This window comes from Rattus rattus, chromosome 1 (assembly GCF_011064425.1).
Source record: "Rattus rattus isolate New Zealand chromosome 1, Rrattus_CSIRO_v1, whole genome shotgun sequence".
Classification (NCBI taxonomy): domain Eukaryota; kingdom Metazoa; phylum Chordata; class Mammalia; order Rodentia; family Muridae; genus Rattus; species Rattus rattus.
The window spans coordinates 162,297,631-162,318,215 of NC_046154.1; the positions used below are offsets into that span (position 1 = coordinate 162,297,631).

At 49.0% G+C, this 20,585-nt stretch overlaps 2 protein-coding genes across 5 annotated transcripts in view; one reads left to right on the forward strand and one right to left on the reverse strand.

Moving 5' to 3' along the window:
• Positions 1-19,252, reverse strand: part of Timp3 (TIMP metallopeptidase inhibitor 3) — a 49,883-nt gene extending 30,631 nt beyond the window's left edge. Inside the window, exon 1 of the mRNA XM_032910237.1 lies at positions 18,805-19,252. Within this exon, the coding sequence (XP_032766128.1) occupies positions 18,805-18,925 (121 nt within the window). The 5' untranslated portion in view covers positions 18,926-19,252. The remainder of the gene's footprint in view (positions 1-18,804) is intronic.
• Positions 1-20,585, forward strand: part of Syn3 (synapsin III) — a 435,579-nt gene that overhangs the window by 189,474 nt on the left and 225,520 nt on the right. The gene's annotated exons all lie outside the window — the stretch shown is intronic.

The following is a 20,585-nucleotide window of genomic DNA, read 5'->3' on the forward strand; positions in this document are numbered from 1 at the left end:
AATATCTAATGATAATATTTAAGAGATTTCCCTGTAGGAGACATTTAGGCGTTGCCCAGTTATTTCTTTGTACCACAATTCTAGAGAAACAATTGTTCGTTAAAGGGTAGGCACATTCTGGGAGCCCTGGATGCACAGCACCAGTATGTCTTTTCCAGCGGCGATAATACTTTTTCTCTTCAGTAGCCTGTGAAGGTGAGACCCATATCCGTGAGGATGGAAAAGATCAAATACCAGGATTCCCCGTACGACTCTGCCAAGTTCAGGGGCATCATCTGGAAACCCCCAATGCGATCAGCACCTGTAATAAAGCCATCTGTTGGGAAGTAGGGGGAAGTAGGAAGAGGGTGGGCAGATGGGAGGGGACCTGGGTCTTTTTTTTTTTTTTCTCTCTTTTGCAGGTGCAGAAGTAGGCAGTGAAAGATAGTATTGAGGGCCACTGAAGGCTCTTCTCTATGGGTCTCTAAAAGTGTCTCTCCACTGACGTGAGGTGGGTGGTGGGATATGGTGCCACTATATGGAATAGTAAATGCCCAGGAAAGAATCTGGCTACATACAGGAAGCTGCCTCCTTTCCTCCCCTTGTTGCTAGCTACCCCAGGAAAAAGTTTTCCACCTCTGGGCTTGTGTTTCCTGAGGATTTCTTGTTTCTGTGACTTCAGACACAGGCCTAATCCCAAAGCACCGAATCTGGCATTCTGCGCCCACCATTTGCCTGGTTTTGATCTTGCCTCTAGAAATGCATTCTTGAAATCCGCCTTCACCAGGGTGATGTCAAACCTTCCATAACCTCCACTGGTACCATGAATGCACTGAGAAGGCTTTCATGGCTAGGAGAGAGCAAACGCTTTTTTAGGAAGTAAAGGGCATACTTCTCAGCACAGCGGTGGGTCACCATTTATTGAGGGCCCTGGTCATGGCTGCCATCTCTCACCTACCTTCCCACCAGCCAGTCCTGAATTAGAAACGGGACCCTTCCCACCTTGTCACTGGTAGGAGCGAGGTTCCGAATTCACACTTCACTCTCCGGAGGGCAATAAAAGTCTGAAGCTGGGCTTCAATCTCAATGTCCTTCATTCTCAGTTCATCTCCCTGCATCCTTCATTATCTCCCAGTCACTATAGTTAATGTCTACTGAGAGTGCATAGGAACTGTCTTGGTGGCATTTCCACACACGCTTGCTCCCGCACCGGGAAGATCCTGAGTTCAGAGCAGGGTACTTTCAAAGACATGTTGAAAGGACTGGTACTACCTGGACCTCTCAGATTGGTCATAGTGGGCTCAGGAACCTTGAAGCTGATTAATTAACATCTTGCTCCGTACCCCTTATCACCTATGAAATCAGCACTGGCAACCTTAATTAGCAGTATTTGACGAGTCCTCCAAACAGTAATCATGCTCAGCAGTCATCTATCTGTGGGCGTGGACGTCCCATTAAACAAGCAAGACCCTGGGGTCCTCCACCTCAGAACATGTCCCAAGCCCTGGACCTCTCCTGAGATTCAGGAACTTCCTGGCACCTGGAAGTAGCCAGGTTCTGGTGATGCTCTCTGAGCCTGTTGTCGTGGGGAAGGAGGTATGTTGTAGAAGCTAGAAATTCCAAGTGGGAGTTGAGAAAAATCTCAGGCTGACCTGGGAGGTTTGTTCCCATACAAATTGGCAGATCAGATCAAACAGGGAAAAAGTATCAATGACCTGGGTGTCTGTTGGGCTCTGGTTGTAGGATATGTGGCCAGAGCCTGTGGGTGGTTAGATAGGGAGAAGGCCACAAACTCAGAGGAGACAGCAGAAAATGGCAGCGAGATAGCCTGTGTTCATACCCAGGGAAAGTAACAATGGCCTTGAACATAGGAGACACTTGCAATCTATATATCACGTATCACACAAAAAGATGCCCTTCGAGTCCCTGATTTCTCTGGGACAGGGGGCTGTCGGGGGAGGGTTGAAATAAGCGGATGGTTTTCCTAGAAAAACCACATGGAAAGAGAAATTCTGCAGAAAATAATCATGGTGGCCCACAGTTCCCTTGGGCCATGAGCGGAAGCGGAAATCAGGCAGAAGGAAGAAGGCTGTATAAGAAAGCCAGTGTCTTCTCTCACACAGAGAATTTGTGTGTCCTGCGAGTTTGGGAGCCAAAGACACAACCAAAAGGGAAATAGACGCTTTGCTCATACCTGCTTAGTCACCCAAGCTGGACCTATGGAGGAAGGTGGCCAGACCTACCACACGTAGGGAAATAGGTTGAACTCCTTAAAAGCAGGGTGACAGCAATATGTTCATAAGGACATCAGTGCTTTCTTTGCCTATGCCCGGAACATAAGAGGTGTTCAATAAATCTTCATCCATGTATTATCAAGGCCTTCGACACATACACCCAGCCTAATGGGAGGCGTCCGGATGAGAGACGGCCCCCTCCCATCCAGTACTCATAAAACTCGTGCTGTACCTGCCAGTGGCTGAGGAAGAAGACGGGACGTTAGGCACAGCTTCTGCACGTGTGGCCTCACACATAAGACCAGGCTAGGGTGGGGGCAGAAGCCCTAAACTCCTGAGGAGCCTGGCACGCTGTGCTCTGTGTGTCCTGAGATGCCTCCTCTTTAAGCCTCTTTCCAGCTCTTTGGCCGGGAGGCCTGCAACAAGCAGAGAGGCAGCTCCTCGCCTGTGTAACCCAGCACCAGCCCAGGAGGCGAGGCCTCCCGGTGCCAGGACAGATCATTTCTGCTTTTGCTCCTTCACACAGTAGTGGAAAAAAGGGAGAAAGCAAAATTCCCCTGAGCCACCTGAAACCCCGTGACCCCCTGACGAGGTAGCAAGATTCAGCTCTGCCCTGTCCCCAGTCCCCCTCACTTTCACCTCGGTCACCTATACTGGGCCAGCCTGGGGGTTATTTATAACCGTGTCAGAAGAGGAGGAGACAGGAAATTAGGAAAGGGTGACGGGGAAGAGAAGCAGAGTGCCCAATGACCCATTGGATTGGAACCTTCGGCCTGCCTGACCTGTGTGATGGGGAATTTTCCCTCCCAAGTCCAGGGTAGTTTCATGTGACCTCCAGTCCTACCTACAGCTCACTTGCTTCTCCCACCCCATTTCTGCTCTATGCTGCGGCCACCACCACCACCACCACCACCGTCGTCGTCATCATCATCATCACCACCATCACCACCACCACCACCACCACCACCCCCACCACCACCACCACCACCCTCATCATCATCATCATCATCATCCTGGGTCTATTTGCCTAGAATGGCTCAGGGATTTTTGTCTTCTTCCGGTTAGGGGCCAGAAGCCCAGGCACTGAGAGAAGGGGAGTAGGGAACTCCAGCTCTAGGAGAGTGTAAGGTGGATAAACTCCCAGTTGCCCCCACCTGTTGAAAAAGCCAGACTCATAATGGTCAACACTCAGGCACTCAGGACCTGATATTAACTGCATTGAGGGGCCTCTGAGGAGAGGTATCTCATGCAGAGTTGCACAGCCGTGAGGACAGGACCAGGCTTAGGGCACTGGCCCTTTCCCCAAACCACTGTGCTACCCCGTGTGGCCCACAAAACCCCCCAGGGTATAAACACGGATGCACATACTCAGAGGTTGAAATGTCCAGCCTTGCTGTGCTCTGAGCCATGTTCATGGTGCCTACATCCTAGCTCTCTCAGCCATCGCTTACCAAAACACCAGAGCCCCTGCTCAAATCAGCAGATCCCGATTCACTTCAGGATAACTGTGGATAAAGTTAGGTTCCTTTGAGGTTGATTTATTTTATTTGGGGCTGTTTAATCATCACACAATCATCACCTAATTCTCCAAGACAAATGTTCTCCAGATTATAGATGTCCTTGGGGAGAATGTCTAAAACTTTTATAAATTGTATTATGCGTACAGTCAGATTTCCACTGTACCTTTCTGTAATAGGATCATGGGTCCAAGACTAAGGGCCCAGAGAGATACCACATCTGTGTGTCCCTTTGATGCTCATAACCTTCCCTCTCCCCTAGATGTGAGCCCAGGACCTTCAATACCTTCTCTACCACCAACTACATTGTTCTCCTCGGAAGCCTGAAAGTCTAATTTACTTGATTTTACAACTTGGATCTGGAACACGCGCGCGCGCACACACACACACACACACACACACACACACTCACACAACACACTCACACAACACACTCACACACACATGCACACACACGCACACACAAAACACACACACACAAACACACTCACACAACACACACACTCACACACACTCACTCACACACACACGCACACACACGCACACACAAACACAAACACACACACACACTTTCACATACACACACTCACACACTCACTCACACACACATGCACACGCACGCACACACACGTACACTCACACTCACACAAATGCTTGTCCCTCTGTTCACACTATTGGAATACCCTCCCCCTTTTCAGAGATGGGGGTCTAAAGGGAGGTCTTACGTCCTTGGAGTCCAGCCCTTGAAGGGAATTAGGGTGTTTATCACTTGCTCTCTCTCTCTCTTTGGTTCCCCAGCCACTAGTAAATAGTACATTGCCACGGTGATAGATATCCTTGTTACCAGAGACACAAAGCAACAGGTCCAAGTGACTACGAACTAAACTCTCAGAAACCGAGAGCCAAAGGAAATAACTTCCCTTAATAAGTTGATTAGCACAGCTACTCCACCACAGAGATGGAAAGCGGACCCAACGTGCTAATTTAAAAATCTGGTGTGTGCCCCAGATCGAGCCACCCAAGTCCGAAGCTCAGTGGTCACCATTCCCTTTCCCCCTTTGTTCCTGGACTCTCCAGACCGCCAGTTCACAAGGCTTACAGTCTCCTGAGTGTGGCAACGCCATATGGGCTACTTCCCTTGAGATAGGAGAGGCAAAAGTGCTATTTCTTATTTCCTCCATCCACGCCAACCTCGAGGCCGACAAGGGGACAAAAGATGCTTTCTGATTCTTCACCTGGGCAGTGAGCTTGAGAAACCTCCGTATCTCGGCCAGATAGATGGGTTTGGGAGCCGCTGGCTTAAACCCAGCTAGTTAGCCTGCAGCGGGACTTCTCAGTGCCTTTAAGATGCTAATGATGAGGAGAGTCCCGGGAGGCAGTGCACTAAAAGGCTTTCCAAAGAGCATTCCTGGGGCTGAGAAACACGTAGGGGAGGAAACAGATCAACTTTAAACTTTCCCACAGCCCAGGAACTCTTGTCTGCTCCTGTGCTTACCCAGATGACCTACAAGAAAAGTCGGATTTCTACCCCAAAGACCACCTCCACTCTTCTGAGCCAGACAGTGAGTCAGCTTCAGGAAGGGTCCTAGAGCTACAGAGACTGCTCCAGGTCTGACGGGACACTAGAAAACTACAAGGAACTGGAGCAAACTGCTCTTAGAACAGTGAAAGTCTTCAGAGGAGCAGGGACAGTAGGAATCTTACTATGCAGCCCAGGCTGGCCTGGAACTCACTTTGTAGCTCAGGCTAACCCAGAACTCATGATCCTCTTCCTCCTAAGTGCTAAGGTGGCAGGCGTGGGCTGCCACTAACAGCCCCGAGTTCTGATGACCCCAGGAAGTCATTCTCCTGTTTTCAACCTTGAAGGGTAACCGGAAGCATGACAGAAGCAAGGCCAAAAGCACATCGAACTTGTCTTGTCTAAACTGTAAGCTGCTAAGAAAAAAAATTATATAGCTGATGAAATGACAACAAAACTTGGCAAATCAAGTTGGTTAGCAACGAGCTCCAGCCTTCACGGAACTCAGATGAGCCCAGACAGACGTTCTTTTCATACAGAGCACCATCTTACCGGCGTCATACCCATACAATGACCCCACTTCAGTATTGGAGTGTTTCTGTAGTTCACCCACATTTATTGAGCAGCTACTAAGTACAATGGCCTGCGGTCAGGAATACCAAGCGATTTCCAGGCAGCGGGGCTATTCTTAGCTTCCCGGTGTCTATTTGAGGAGTGTTAATCCATTCCACCTCCCCCTCTGCAATTAGACACATACCACCTTCCAACCTTATACGCTGACCTCACCCAACTGCCCCAACTGTGCAGGCAGGACAGACAAGTGTGCTTCCCACCCCGCTGAACTTGGCTAAGCATTTAGTCTTCCTGAGCCTGGGTAGCCTGGTAATCGGCCAAGCCTGGCGAGAAGTGTTTGCTTTGCCTGGACCCTTCGAGAAGCTCGGGAGGTCAGAATCTCCACCTCTTCTTCTCAACCTTAGAGCACAGCGGGGCAGAAAAGGTGTGGACCATACAACCAGAGTACGGATTGGGTAGCTAAGAGCTCAGGCTGTGGGGCAGACCTGACAAACATCCACACCCAGCACTTTGATCTAGACAGATGTGTGACAGACACCATCTGATGTAGACAATGTGATGGTATCAGATCCCAGCTCCACGCCCATCCAAACGTTAACCTGTAAGCCCCACTTGCCCAAGGGCAAGATACCTTCCTGGAACGCTGGGCCTGAGCGCTAGTTCTAGGAAATAACAAGCCACGTGTTTTCACTCTCATAAACAGGTTTTAACCAACTTGACCGGATGTGCTTGATTGGATGTAGGCGGGAGATGGGTAAGCAGGATATACATCAGGACGTCTGCTTGATCCTGATTGGACCTGCTGGGAACTGTGGTGAATTATAGGTTTTTTTCCTTTTTTTAGACCTCTGTGAAACATGACTTGTAGCCATTCCCTGGGAACCCAAGGGTAGACCTGGCCCGAGTCCATCTTCCTAGCCAGTCTTTAATTAAAGCTTGCTCTCAATTTGGCTCAAAGTTGTGGAACTGGTTTTTCCTCTCACCGTTTTCAGAACTAACAAAAATCCTTATCGCGTCCCTTCCAGCCTCAGCATTCCCACCTATGAAGTGGAACGATGGTGACGACATTTATTAGTTCTAAACATGTAAGTTTACAGCTAACGATAGAATTTATAGGCATTAATATGTAAAGTTATTGGAGCAGCTGTCGCCGTGATACCTAACTCTTCTGGCTCTCAAAAGTCCTCACCTGCAGCACAGAAATAAGAGTTAAACGTGAAAAAGCATGAGTAGATGTTGCCACAGAAGAATGAATTGATGTATTAATATTGTCGGATATTATTTTTATCCCTCTAAAGCCAATTGCTCTACCTCTGTTGACCTAGTTTCCCATCAGTCAAATGAGGGGACCGAGTCCGATAGCTTCTACAAGGTCACACAGGACAGGAGCTTCCCACCTGGGACTTTCAGGGCCTGAAGTCTCTTACGGCCAAACTGACCCTGTAGCTTCTGAGCTGTGGTTAGCCCGAATGCACCCCCATCTTCCCCACACCCCTGCAGGCGAGCTACCAAATATGGATGGTCGGGAGAAAGGATGCCTTACATTCAAACAGTATTTTTGTGTGTGCTGTCCTGTTGACATGGCAGCCGGTAGAGTAACGGAAATGCAGCCACTTATAACCGACATGCTTTGATAGTAAAAGCATACAGTGCATTTTAAAACCTTCACCGCAAAACTGGAAAATCTCAGAAGTGATTTAAAGTTGGTTTCGTGGTAAAATGATCAGACTTTGGGTACATCAGGTGAGTGTAGCATTAAGTGGGATTTCTCTCGCTTGTTCCAATTTACAATGTGACTGCTCTGAGAACATTGTAAGAGGAATGGGGGGTTCCCAATGCTCCTTCCCCAGGACGGCGCTGGACTAGGATTTCTTCTTGCTTGGGAACTATTGCCATGACACTTCTCAGAGTGAGACTCCAAGAAATGTGAACTACTTAGGGTTAGATTTTAAAACAAAACAGTCAGATGAGGCATTAAGTTTTAAGAGTCTCTAGGAATCTCCTGTGGCTTAAAGGAGCCTAGATGTATAAAACTGTTAATCTGCCAAAATGTCCCTCGATGCTCTCTACCACCTCAGCACCTGAATGCCAATGGTCACTTTGGTTTTCATCCATCGTGTGACCGTATGTGTGTGTGTGTGTGTGTGTGTGTGTGTGTGTGTGTGTGTGTGTGTGTGCGCGTGCGTAGGCCAGAAGTAAATGTTTGGTGTTTCAATTGCTGTCCACCTTATTTTTGGAGACAAGTCCTCTTACTGAACCTGGAGCTCGATGGTTAGTCTACTCTGGCCGATAAGCAAGCCTCAGGTCTATGGTTTTTAGATCACACCATAATACCTACCTTTTTTTGTGTGTGGGGGTGGGTGCTAGGAATCTGTGCTTTCAAGCACTTTTCTGACAGAGCCATCTCCCAGCCTCTTTTGTTGTGTTTTCCAAGTTGATCGCTGCTGTTTAATACAGCAGCTGTTTCTCATTGAGCTGGCCAATGCCCAACATGACAAAACCTGATACTCTCTCCCTTTCCCCCACCACTCCCAAGCTGAGGACATGTTGCCTAGAAAGACTGGATGCTGTCTTTTTTCAAACGTCCTCATTCACTCACGATGATGCCTTCCCTATGTGCATACTAACATCAGACCATGAGCCGGTGAGTACGATCCGGTTCCCACATAAGGAAGGCAATGAGACTATGTCATAATCATAAGGGTTGGTATTTACCAAGCCCTTACTACAGGCTGAGCAGCGAGCCAAGACTGTTCTTTCCATTTGCCCAGTGAATTCTCCACAGCCCCGTGAAGCTAAAGGGCTTCTTGTACATTCGGGATTACAGCGAGGAAAAGCAAGAGTGAGATGGACTGGCTTGCCCAAGACATGCGACCAGCAAGTAATGAAGTCAAGGTCTGAGGCAGGCCAGCTAACACCACAGCCGACATTCTTCGCCAGCTCAGAGACTGGGAAGGAAGTGATAGGTACCAGGAATGGAAGCTGTGGGGAAGTCGTTTTTACTTCAAACACGACACTGGCCGTATCCATTCTGAGACCTGAGAACTCAGAGGTTACTCAAGAGGTCACCAGATACAAGGTCACAAGAAGCCTATAACCTATGCATCTGAATCAGTGCATGTATTCATGTGTGCATGCCTCGCGTGTATATGTGTGTGTGTGTGTGTGTGTGTGTGTGTGTGTTATTTTACATTGTATTAACACTTAAAAACTAAAGTTTCATGCTAGATTGTTGGGGTTTCTAGCTTTTTATAAGAACTTAAACATCTGGCCACACTGTCCCCTTCCCAAGGGACATGGATTTTCTAGTTCATCACAATTGCCACCACTCTCTATTGCTTCCCTATACCAAGGCAAAGAGAAGGTACTCAAAGCCATCATATACACATTTGGGGACAAACATGGGAAACAAGAGCCTGGAGACCCTTATGTGTTTAGTTGAGTGTTATTAGGATAATAGTCTCATGTGTATATTACAATAACCACCCCACCCCACCCCACCCACTTTTTTTTTTTTTTTTTTTTTTTGGCTAGTCCCTGTCAGCATCAGACTTTGTGATCTGAACTAATTAATTACAAAAAACCCAAGCTGGAAGATAATGGGTCAGAAGGGACCAGGGGCGTGGCCACAGCCACCTGCCCACCAGAGACATAGGCTCTTGCCCATCATGTCCCTATCTGTCCAGATCTGTATGCCAGGCAGCCCCTTGGCTGCTGGGTTTCTTGCAAATCTCAGGCCTTTGGGATCTGTTTGTCCTTAGTGGAGAGGAAAGTAGAGTGGGTTTGCTCAATGGTCACATGGTCGGCCTGCAACTTCTGGACTTTCTCTCTTGGAGCAAACAGGCTTGGATGAGATAATGCCACTGTTAGTTAGAAGTCTACATCTAAGCTGGTCTTCCAGTGGGAAAAGTCTTTTCTGCAGCTTAAATGGCTTCGTATCAAACCGTCCGGCAGTCAGTGACAGACCCTGAAGTGACCTTGATTCTGAATTCTAGCCTTAAGCTAAGTCTGCAAGGCTGCTTACTGTCCACTGGTAAACCAGATGTGTTCCAACAGGAAGTCCGGTGGTCACGTAGACCACCAAGCTCAGTTCATTCCAAGTGTTTGGGTGGAATCCTCACCCCGCTCGCAGCCAGAGATCCTGGTCTGATGGTAACAGACCGTATTTCTAATGAAGCTCCCTTGGAAGAGTCGTCATTGGTGGTACTAGGTGTTCCATCCTGAACTCCAATAGATAGCCCTCCCCAAGGAAACCTGACCCAGAATCCTGCCACGTCATAGGTGCCCAAAAGAGTAGACACACAGTCAGCCGTTCACTTCTTCAGGTGAGATCGATTCTTGGGGAGGATCATACCACCAAGGTAATTCCAGAGTCAGATGATAAACTTGAGGTAGACCTCAGATCTTATGACTGGAGACCAGTGATCTCGTCAACTAAACACACAGGAAGCATTGGCTCTCTAGATCCAAGCCGAGTAGAACTGAATTGTCATCCGAGTTCACTATTACCAGTTTCCATCCAGGACACTCCCTTTGGTTACTCTCTTATCTCCTACTCCTTTCTACCTACCAGAAGGAAATGTGCTTAGGAGTCCAAATGAGGAAGGGCAACATGTGATCCATGAAGAGAATTGGACTTGGTCTTCAGAGGGCATGGAATCCTAATACATCTGCTCTACAGTGAAGCTACCCAATCACACCACTTCTCAGTACTGACCAGCCATCAAACGGGAACAGTGGCCCTCCCGCCACCCTGCTTCCTGCATCCGCTTAAGAATGAAAACAGAACAGTCATGAGTCCAGTGTAAGAGAGCTTTGTTTTCTGTGTGCTGGACGAGGCCATCAGAGAAGTGAAGAGCACTGAATTTGGGATAGGGAAGAGATAGCAAACCTTGATTTTGAAACTCAGCCATCTTTATGTGACAATGAAAATATCCCACCACCCTTCAGAGTCCCACTTTCCTCAGTAAACATACAATGAGAATGCTGATTTACATACAGACAGACACACAGACACAAATGCTCGTGTAGACACACACACACACACACACACATAAACACTTTACCCACCCCATCTCCCCCAATTCCACAGATGAAGTAACTGAACCACAAGACAGTCTCTTGAAGAATAAAATATACAGACTTAGCCAAGCAGCTTAGCTCATAAAACTGTACCATCACACCTTTCCCCCTGGCCACTTCCCCTCGCCCTAGCCTGGGTCTCACAGGGACCTGATAGTCAAATTCAATAGACTTCTCTGCAGGTAGCCAGGTTGTCTGGGCCCAGGTTTCCCATTCCTGGAAAGCTGTGCAGAGGTTGGAGTGAAGAGGTTAACAACTCCCCTGTGATATTGAAGATCTGTGCTTCGAGGGGCTTGCTCTGCTCAGATCTCCCCCTCTCTCCCCATGCCCCGAACCCCACACCTTCACCCCTTCATCCCATCATCCCAGGGCTGTTTTCCACTGGCTGGACTTTACCTTGGCTCACTGGAGTCAAACCATTTCCATCTCCTTCCATCCCTTCTTCTTTCTGCCAGGCGGCACGGACCTAGTGATACCGGAAGTCCCTAGTGTCCCAGATGTGAATGACACAGGTAAGCGATAAGAAATACGTGACATTGAATCAGACCTGCATGTGGAGCAGTGCTGTGCAGTGTAGACTCTTCCCTTTGTGGCAGCCAGGCTGTCTCGGTCCTACAGAAGTCTTCCCCCAGCCCCTCTGCATCTCCAGACATTTTATTAAGTCAATGAATGAGCAAGAAGACCCCCTTGTTCCCACCACAGTTTGGAGACATCTTGTGGCTTCCTGCCACATGCTATTTAACTAGAACCAAGGTTAGCCTGTTATACGGATGCTCTCTCGTACAAACATGCTGCTAGACCCAAGTCCCATCCTCAAAGGGTATCCAACTCAGTGGGAGACAAGAGCTACTATTGGCTTCTCCACCAGCCCTGGACACATCATCAGGCCTAATGTCCACGCGGTAACAAGGCTGGTGACTTACAGGTCTATATGCTCTTTTAACCCTTCAGCAGGCCAACCCCAAATCATAGGCTCTCGGGAGCCCCAAGTGTCCTTACTCCAAGCCACAGTCCAATCAGCCCATCATCAAATATGTCCGACTTGAACCTGCCAGCCTTGTGGCAACTGTGTTTTAAACCGTTTAAAGGAATGAGAGTAAGCACTCGACACGTGGAGCTGTGGGACGGCACCCACTGAATGAAAAGTGGATCTTAAAACAATTTTTTAATATCAAGAAGGATGGAGCCAACAGAGGCAGAAGATAGAGTGCTGGGTTAGAAATTAAAGAGGTTTGTGGTGTGGCTTGGTTCTGTGAAGAGCCCCAAATAACTAATACCATAATAAATCGAGGGCAGCAGGGGCCCGAGAGGCTGTCAAAAGGAACTGCCCCGAGTGTTCCAACACCGTGAGTCAGAGACCCATGTGCCAAAGATGCAAAAGAAGATTCTACTCAGCTCCAGAGAGCTGTGTTTCTTAGTCTACGGGGGTCATTCTCTCCGATAGATTTAGGGTCTCTTTTCCTGTAGACTAAGAACACCGTGTGATGTTAAGAAGGTAGTTTTCTTCCTTCAACCCGAGGCCATTGAGTGGGGAGCAGCTGGGAAGGAAAGCCCCCCACTTTACAAATAACTGACCCAACCTAGGGCCATGTAACAGTAGTTGCAACCTCAGTGACGGGGCTGCTCAGGAAGATTTTGTTGTGCTTTTCCCACTGGATGATGGGGCTCGAATTATCATACAAACAGAAGAGAGCAGGTTTCTCTCAGTGTCGCACAGGTTCTGGCTTTGGAATGACGCCCTCTGGGTACGCCTCTCGCAATTTCAGGGGAGTTGACTTTTAGTCGAAATGGTGTCCCGAAAGTTTGGAGATGGTGGAAAGTGGGACCAGGTGGGACCCAGAAAATGACAAGTTCATGAGGTTGTATGATGGGAAGGCCTAGCGTGGGCCAAGAGTCAGGCAGAAAACAGGATCATCAGGAAAGCAGGAAAGACCAATGAGGTGGTGGGTGGGGCCCATTATCGGTCCTTACGAAAACCATTGTATTGTACTTTATCCCATTAACCCATTGAAGAATTTTAATCCGGACGGTGGAATCATTTCTTAAAACAGGTTTCATAATGTCAAGACCCCAGAGTCTTTCTCGGCCAGGCCCACTCTGTTTCAGCTTTTTCCCTCCATCTTATTTCTCCTCTCCAAGCACTATCCAGATGCAACCGTTAGTACAGGAAGGAACAAAGGCACCAGTCTTCTTGCTGCCACCCTGAGCCCAGCCAGGGACACAAAACTCTATGCCCTGATGTCACACATACACTTTTGAACCCGAGTTCATGCAAAACCCAAGCCAGTTTCAAGTAATGAAAAGCACACTACGTATTACAAAAGCAAAAGCCTACGGCCATCCCTAACTAAAGTAGGGCAGCCACAAGTCAAGGGCTGTGCCAAACGCAGAAGTCGTCAGAATACCAAGAAAATGTCTGAAGTTGTTTTCTACTTGAGAGAAGCCTGAATATATGGAGCTATGTGACATTGCCTCCATTCCCTATCCCCGTCTCCACCCCCCAGCCCCCACGTTGCACATCTAAAAAGGACACAGTTGGCATTCAGCTCTGGAGGTGATCTGCAGCAAAGATCAAAACACACAGTGTCCTTCCTTCCCATCAACACTTCTAAATGTCTGTTTGCCATAGGGGTTTCTCCATGCACAGAAGCAGAAGATAATAGAGTGACTATTCGTTCCAACACCCTTAGAAGGATGAACGTTGTTAGAAGCGTAGCTATCCATAAATAGGGGATGTCTAAATGAACGATGGTAGATCTAAAAGAATAGCGTACTGTCATGGTAATATCCATATACTAGTGTAAACGTTATATAGTCTAGTTGGATACACCTTGGAGGTGGGGCTACCTGGGTTTAAATACTAGGCTCTGTATTTACCAGTTCTAGCACTGAACAAGTTACTTAGTTTTTCTGAGCTTCAGTCTTCTCAGTGAAGAAGATAATAGAACTTCTGCACTGTTGAGAGACTTGGATCGATTATTTGGAATGATGCCTGGCACACAGTAACTATTCCATCTTAAAACTCAGCATCGGGCTTTTAAAAATTATAATCCCATGGGATATTAGAGAGAGAAAGACTACAGTAACCTATATGTGTATTAGCTGGAGAGACTCCCTGATATCCATGAGTGAACGGAAGTGACACCAAGGGCATTCTGGTATTCAGTCTCCCAACTCTGCACGTTTTTAATGAAGGAAAACTTCTGGAAAGGTTCCTTAGATGCTGGATGTTAAGGATGCTTAAGGAGAGCAGAAGAAAGTAGCATTGATTGAGGCAATGATCCAAAAACACTTGTTCTTTCTTTGATTTTATAGAGGTGGGTAGATGAAGAGATAGGGGAGTAGATGGATGGATGGATGGATGGATGGATGGATGGATGGATGGATGGTTGGATAGATAGGTAGATAGATGATAGGTAGATTGATAGATGATAGATAATAGATATAGATTATTGATAATTGATTGATAGATGATAGATAGACAGATAGATAATAGATAGACAGATAATAGATAGATGATAGGGAGGTAGATTATTGATAGATGATAGATAGAAGATAGATAGATAGATAGATAGATAGATAGATAGATAGATAGATAGAGACCGATGATAGATAAAAGACAATAGATATATAGGTGGATAGAAATGAATGGACGAATGACACACACATAAAAATAACACCCATCACTATAAAACTTTAAGCTTAAAGGCATGAATAAAAAAGGTCTGAAAAGCTACAAATTACTAGTGCCTCTCATAATGAGGAGAGTGAAGGCTACAGGGACCCACTAAATGCCTAAACACAAAGCCGACAAGACACGGGCTTGGGGAGAGGAGGATCTGAACCCAGCTGTGCCCTTTCCAAGGCCCTTCCACCATCCCACATGGCCTCTAGAGACCACCCAAGAGCAGAATGTGACAAAAGTAGGAAGAAGGGGCCTTCGTGTCCATGCAGGCTAAAGTGTGAAAAGCCAAAAGGGACTAGAATGGCGTCGTTTTTGTTTTTCATTAATGAACCTGTAGGAATGTACTATTCAGCAGCTGATCTCAATGGGTCCTGCTGTGTCAGCAAAAGCACAGCCACTTCCCAGCAATGTTCTAGTCTTGTCTGTCAGGGGACTGAGAAAGGGACAGAGCAGTCAGAGGGGCACCTTCTACACCCACTGGAACCCCAGTCTGCAGACTTCCTTCCTGGCTCCTGCCTCTCTCATCCACCTCCAACCAAGCACGGGACAGGTGGCTCCCCCTGGGAACTCCTGTCTCCTCCAATCATCCTGGGAGTTTGGATTCCATCAGCCTCGCTGCTCACTGGTCTTAATGACACACAGCGAGTCACCCTTTCACCTTGGCCTAATAATTTTGAGAGTCTTTTCTGGTTTTAGCAGCCAAAGAACATAGGGAATTTCCTTGTCTTTTGTTGTGCCATTATAAAACTATAATCACTTCTTCCTCGGTAAACAGGATACTTTAATTAAAACTGCTGGCCCCTTTAGCTGCCTTCAATGTTTGGAGGGAAGCTTTTCTAATCTAGGTGAAAATGCCATCCGTCCCTTTCATTTGAATTCCAGGAGCAGGTGCCGTCCTTAGGGTGTCAGAGTTCAGCGGAAAAGTCTCATCATGAAGACTGAATGCATGCCTGGCCACTGCTGGTGGCCTTGCATGACCTTATTCAGCCTCAGTATTCTCCATCTGAGAAATGGGTGTGATACCACTTAAGGTTGCTGGGGAGTTAAGATAGCATCTCTGACGTGCTTGAACACCAGTATACGTCTGAATGCTTCCTTGTCTTCTTTCCTCTTGCCCAACAGCATTCCTCCTCCGGTCAGGATTCTCCAGATGCCATTAGCCTCAGTACACATGGGCATGCACACTCACACATGTGTGTGTGTGTGTGTGTGTGTGTGTGTGTGTGTGTGTGTGTGTGTGTGACACACATGCACGTGCACGAACACCACTAGGCTGTGGTCCCTCCTCCCAAGTCCCATAATTTTATTTCCTTTGCGTCTGTTTGCATGTGGGGTGATAATGGCGTAGATCATGTTTCTCTACAAATGGCTTCTTTGCTAACTAAAACCACCTCAGATCTGATGCTGAAGGAACACATCCTTGTCAAAACACCTCAGTGATATCAGGGCTATTCTCCAAGGCTGGCATCTGCTTCTCCCAGGCCCAGGGCTGACACCCCTCCACTCCCACCAATGTCACTGCCTAATTACTCCTTGTGAATGGAGACAGAGAGGAGGGTTTGGCCTTCTGAAGCAGAATTCTCTCTACTACTCCCTTCTCTGCAAAACACACACACAGACACACACACACACACACACACACACACACACACACACACATCACCCCACTCCAAAATTTTCAGAATGCCCTGAACATTTCCCATCGTTGCCTGAACTGAAGCTGCCAGGGCAAAATCTGCCTGGCCAAGGCTGCCTCTTTCGTTCCCAGCGCCCTGCCCCCTGCTTCTTCCGTCAAGGTTTTGAAGGAGTTTTGGGGGCAGTGACTGGAAGGGAGAAGGCCCCAGGTGAGGTGACTACTGCCAAGTCCCTTGCTTTGCCCCACAGTGTATCTGATAATGGTAAGTGTAGTTTAGTCTTCTAAACACTTAGATAGGGTGCTGGGCCTGCAGTTGCCATAGAAACACCTTTTAACTCCTCCTCATCCAGAAGGTTGTGCCAGTCCCCCGGGCTTCGGAGAAGAAAGAGCAAAGAGACACGCCGTGGGTAAAGAGGGAGAAGGAAGGCCATTTTGGTGCGGTGATGGGGGCTTACCACAGGCCAAGCTAGGCATCTTGTGCCCTTCCCTGGCAACATGGCATCTAGCCAGGGTGAGAATGCCTGCCGGTTCTAGAAGAGGAAGGTGGCAGGCAGGCTGGCTTGAGCATACTGAGGGGGCTCCAGTTTCCAGAGGACAGTTGGGAGCCATCTACTGGAGGCAACAGGGTGTCTGCTGCTGTCAGACAGCAGGTCAACAAGCCAGCAGGCCCACACCCACACCTCCCATGTTTAAAAGCATTATCTCATCTCTGTGCAGTGCACCAAACCAAGGGTTAGTAAGTCTGGATTCCTGCCAGAGCAAGGATTCCCCCCTCCCCTTTGGCTACTACTATATTCTGGATTTGGCATATTTCTTGGTAATTTAACTTTTTTTCTAGGAAGCGTATTAAGAGGGAGAAAATAAGCGGTTTCTTGAATAAACCCATAGAAATGACAAGAAACTTGGTCAGTGCCGACCAACAGTAGGACCCTTACAGAAGCAGTCAGCTGACTCCAGGAGAGCACTCCCGGCTCATGCTATCCAGGTAGACACGTCAGAGCGGAAAGGCATCTAGGACGGAGAGGAGAACCCTCTCTTCCCTACCCACACTAGGGAACCAAACTGAACACACCCAACCCATTGTGCGGCGGAAAAGAACTCGGGCCCTCGTCTGCACACCCAGATTCCACCTGCTCCCCCACAGGTCAGGACTACGCTCCAGGCTGAGCAAAGACCAGACAGCACGAACTAGTGGAGAAAGTCACTGGCTGCTGAGAGGAAAGGCCAAGAGGAATCTGGGTGGGGGCACTCAGGGGAGAAGGGAGAAAACTTTCCCAGCCCTCCAGCAACCCAAAAAAGGACGCTTCCAAGCAACCCTTAAAGCCAGGGGTTCTGCCCCAGGGACAGGAAAGGGTGGGAGTCCTCGGGTCCTAGGAAACCTCCAAGAGGGGTGACCGCAGGTCACACAAACACCCTGGGGCTGCCAAGTGGACGGACCTGACCACCACAGCCACCTCCCAGATTTCCCCCTAGGCTGGCCTGACCCACCAGCAGTGCCTCTCCAACCACGGTTTTCTCTCCTGCCAGGTCGCCACCCCTCCCCCCTCCTCGTCACAACACACTTGCAGAGTAGAATCCCTCACTCAAGACCCAGTGGAAAATTTCCTTCTCCTTTATGACCAAACTTAAAACACACACACTCCATTCTTTACTGAATCCACACTGGCCAAGGGCGGCCTCGTGTCCCCCGCCCCTGCCCAGCAAACACACAGCAGGGACATTGGACCCGAGAGCTTTAAGAGCCGGAGAAAAGAGTTTCCAGCTTCTGCTCCTCCTGGGGCCCTCCAAACACTAATTCCTCCAACACTCCTCAGGCACTCCGGACTGTGGGTTCCACTTCTTATCAAGTCTCTCTAACCAGCACAGTCTCTTTGAGCCCATCACCTCAAGTGATGAGACCTTGGGCATCTTTGCTCTTTGGGTGACAAATCTGCTTTCTCCTTAAGCTCTCCCTCCTCACATACATTCAGGGAAAGAAAAAAAAAAAACTTCCTGTGAATGTTCACAGCTGTACGGTAAGTGATTCCCCCACAGTCACCTCAGGCCAACTATCAACAGTTCTCCCAGGGAGGAGGGCAATCCCACAGTTTTCTTCTCTCTTTTTTTTTCATCTCCCCCTCCCCCAGTTCCAGCCACCCAAACTTGGCAGGCAAGAAGCTCCATTAGCACTTGCTGGGAGAGCCTGCAGCTAGGCTGGGTTGGATCTCAAGAAAAAGAATGAAGTTCAAGGGCGCAGGAGATAAGCAATCTCTTAACGCTAGGAGTTTTCTCTCGCAACTCCACCCGCACAATCGAGCAACTTGTAAAGCGTACTCGAGGTCCCAGAACTTCAGTTGGAGTTCCAACTTTTCAGAACCTTCTCTCACCCTCCTCCTCCGACTCTTTTCCCTTCAAGTCAATGGGGAAAATTTCTAGATGTCAAGCAGGGACCTCGTTCACGCCCGCCCGCCAGAGACCACCACTAGGCCACCGGTAGGGTTCCGTCTGCAAGGCATTTCTGTACACAGAGTCCCCGCCCAGGGAAACTGAGTCTCCCGCTGCGGCGTGCAACTTGCTCGGGGGCCTCCCGGAGCGCTTACCGATGTCGGAGTTGCAGAAGGCATCCTGGGGATGGCTGGGCGAGCATGTGCACGCTTCCGCTCCCCAGTGCCCAAGGCTCCAGCAGCTCAGGAGCACGACAAGCCCAAGCCAGGGAGTCATGGTAGCTGTTGTGGTCCGCTGCGGGGACTGCCGCTCTTTTCCTCAAAGTTGCCGAGCGCTAGCGCGGGTGCTGCAGTCCGAGCTCACTCGCCGGGTTTAACCGTGCACTGTGCACGGTGGGCAACTTTGAGCTCCGGGGAAGTGCCTTCCAAGTAGCCCGGCGGGATGCGACCAAGTGGCCAAGGGTGTCTGGCGCACGAGTCCGCGGAGCCAGTGAGTGGCCTCCGGGAGAAGGATCGGGAAGCGGAGAAGCAAGAGAAGAAGCTCCTTGGCGCTGGCGGCTGCCCGCTGCCCACTGTGAGCAAGAGTCCAGGGCTGCAGAGTGATATAGGGGCGCGAGGGGACCCAGCCCCTCGGGAGCTCGGGGTCCGCCCCCTCTGACCAATGGCAGCGCCGCATTACCTCATCGGCCCTCCAAAAAGGGGGCGGGGCCGGGGGGCGCGGGGCGACAGGGCGGAGCGGGCCCGGACCGTTCAGATCCTTTTAGGGAATAATGCAGTTGTGGGCACGCGAGTGGGTGGGCTGGGCGCGTCCTGGGCCAGTATGCGCTGCAGCGGCGTCCCACGGCCCCTTCGCCCTACGCCCACCGGCCGTCTTTGCGCTTTCGACCCAAACAAGGATCCAATCCCAGCCACCCAGCCTGCCTGCACAACCCTTCCAAGGGCCCCAGGTGGCCCGCGCCCTGAAGTCTTGATCACGCCCCTGAAAAAGTCAAGAGGGAAGCCTCAAAGAAAATTTCCCCTTCTTATCTTTCCTAGAGAGAGAGAGAGAGCAGGGAGTAAGAGGAAACCCCTGAGCAGATGGCATCCGTTTTACCCACCTCCCCACCCCCAACACATACACCTCTGCCTTTGTGGGACCGCTATGGTAATTGTCACTGGGGGTAAATTTATCTGTGGAATTATTCAACAAACACTGTTCTGGACGCCAAGCAAGCCCTTGCAATCAGGGTGACTGTGCTAGGACGATGAGGAAACTAGAATAGTTGTAGACCTAGGTTAGAATGACTAAGAGGGTGTTGCTTTCTGTGGGACAGTAAAAGGAGTGACATCATGCAAGAACATCAAGTGCAAAGGCCTGGGTCTTCTTTGAAGGACAGAATATAGGGGAAAGGGGGGAGTAGGATAGCTGGTCTCACTGGTGACAGACAGCTATTCCTCCTTCAGTAAGGAACTTCCTGAGGTAAGGCAGTCCAAAAGTGAAGTAGATCCAGATCCAAGATCAGAGATGACTAACAGTAAAATTGGGAATGTTATCAACCAAGCCATTTTAAGTAACATCTTCACGGGTGGGGGGAGGGGATGGGAGTGGGCGTGGGCATGGGTGTGTACTCACACTTTTTTTCTATCTTTTTGAGACACAGTCTTGCTAAGTAGCCCAGGCTGACCTTGAACTCAAGATCGTCCTGTGTCAGGCTTCTAAGGGAGTTAGAGATGTGCAGCACCACACCTGGCCTATGCTATCTGTTTTGAAAAGCAGGATTCCATACTCCATCTCGCTGTATTTGCAGATTCCTTCTAGTTAGGGAAAGCGAGGACAGGTGTCCTGTGTACCTTCCAGCTGAAGAAACAGGCCCAGGAAGGGGATGCTCCCACCACACACTCCCTGGCTTTTCTCACCAAGAGACTGGGAGCAGCTGCCTCTAACCAACATTATAATA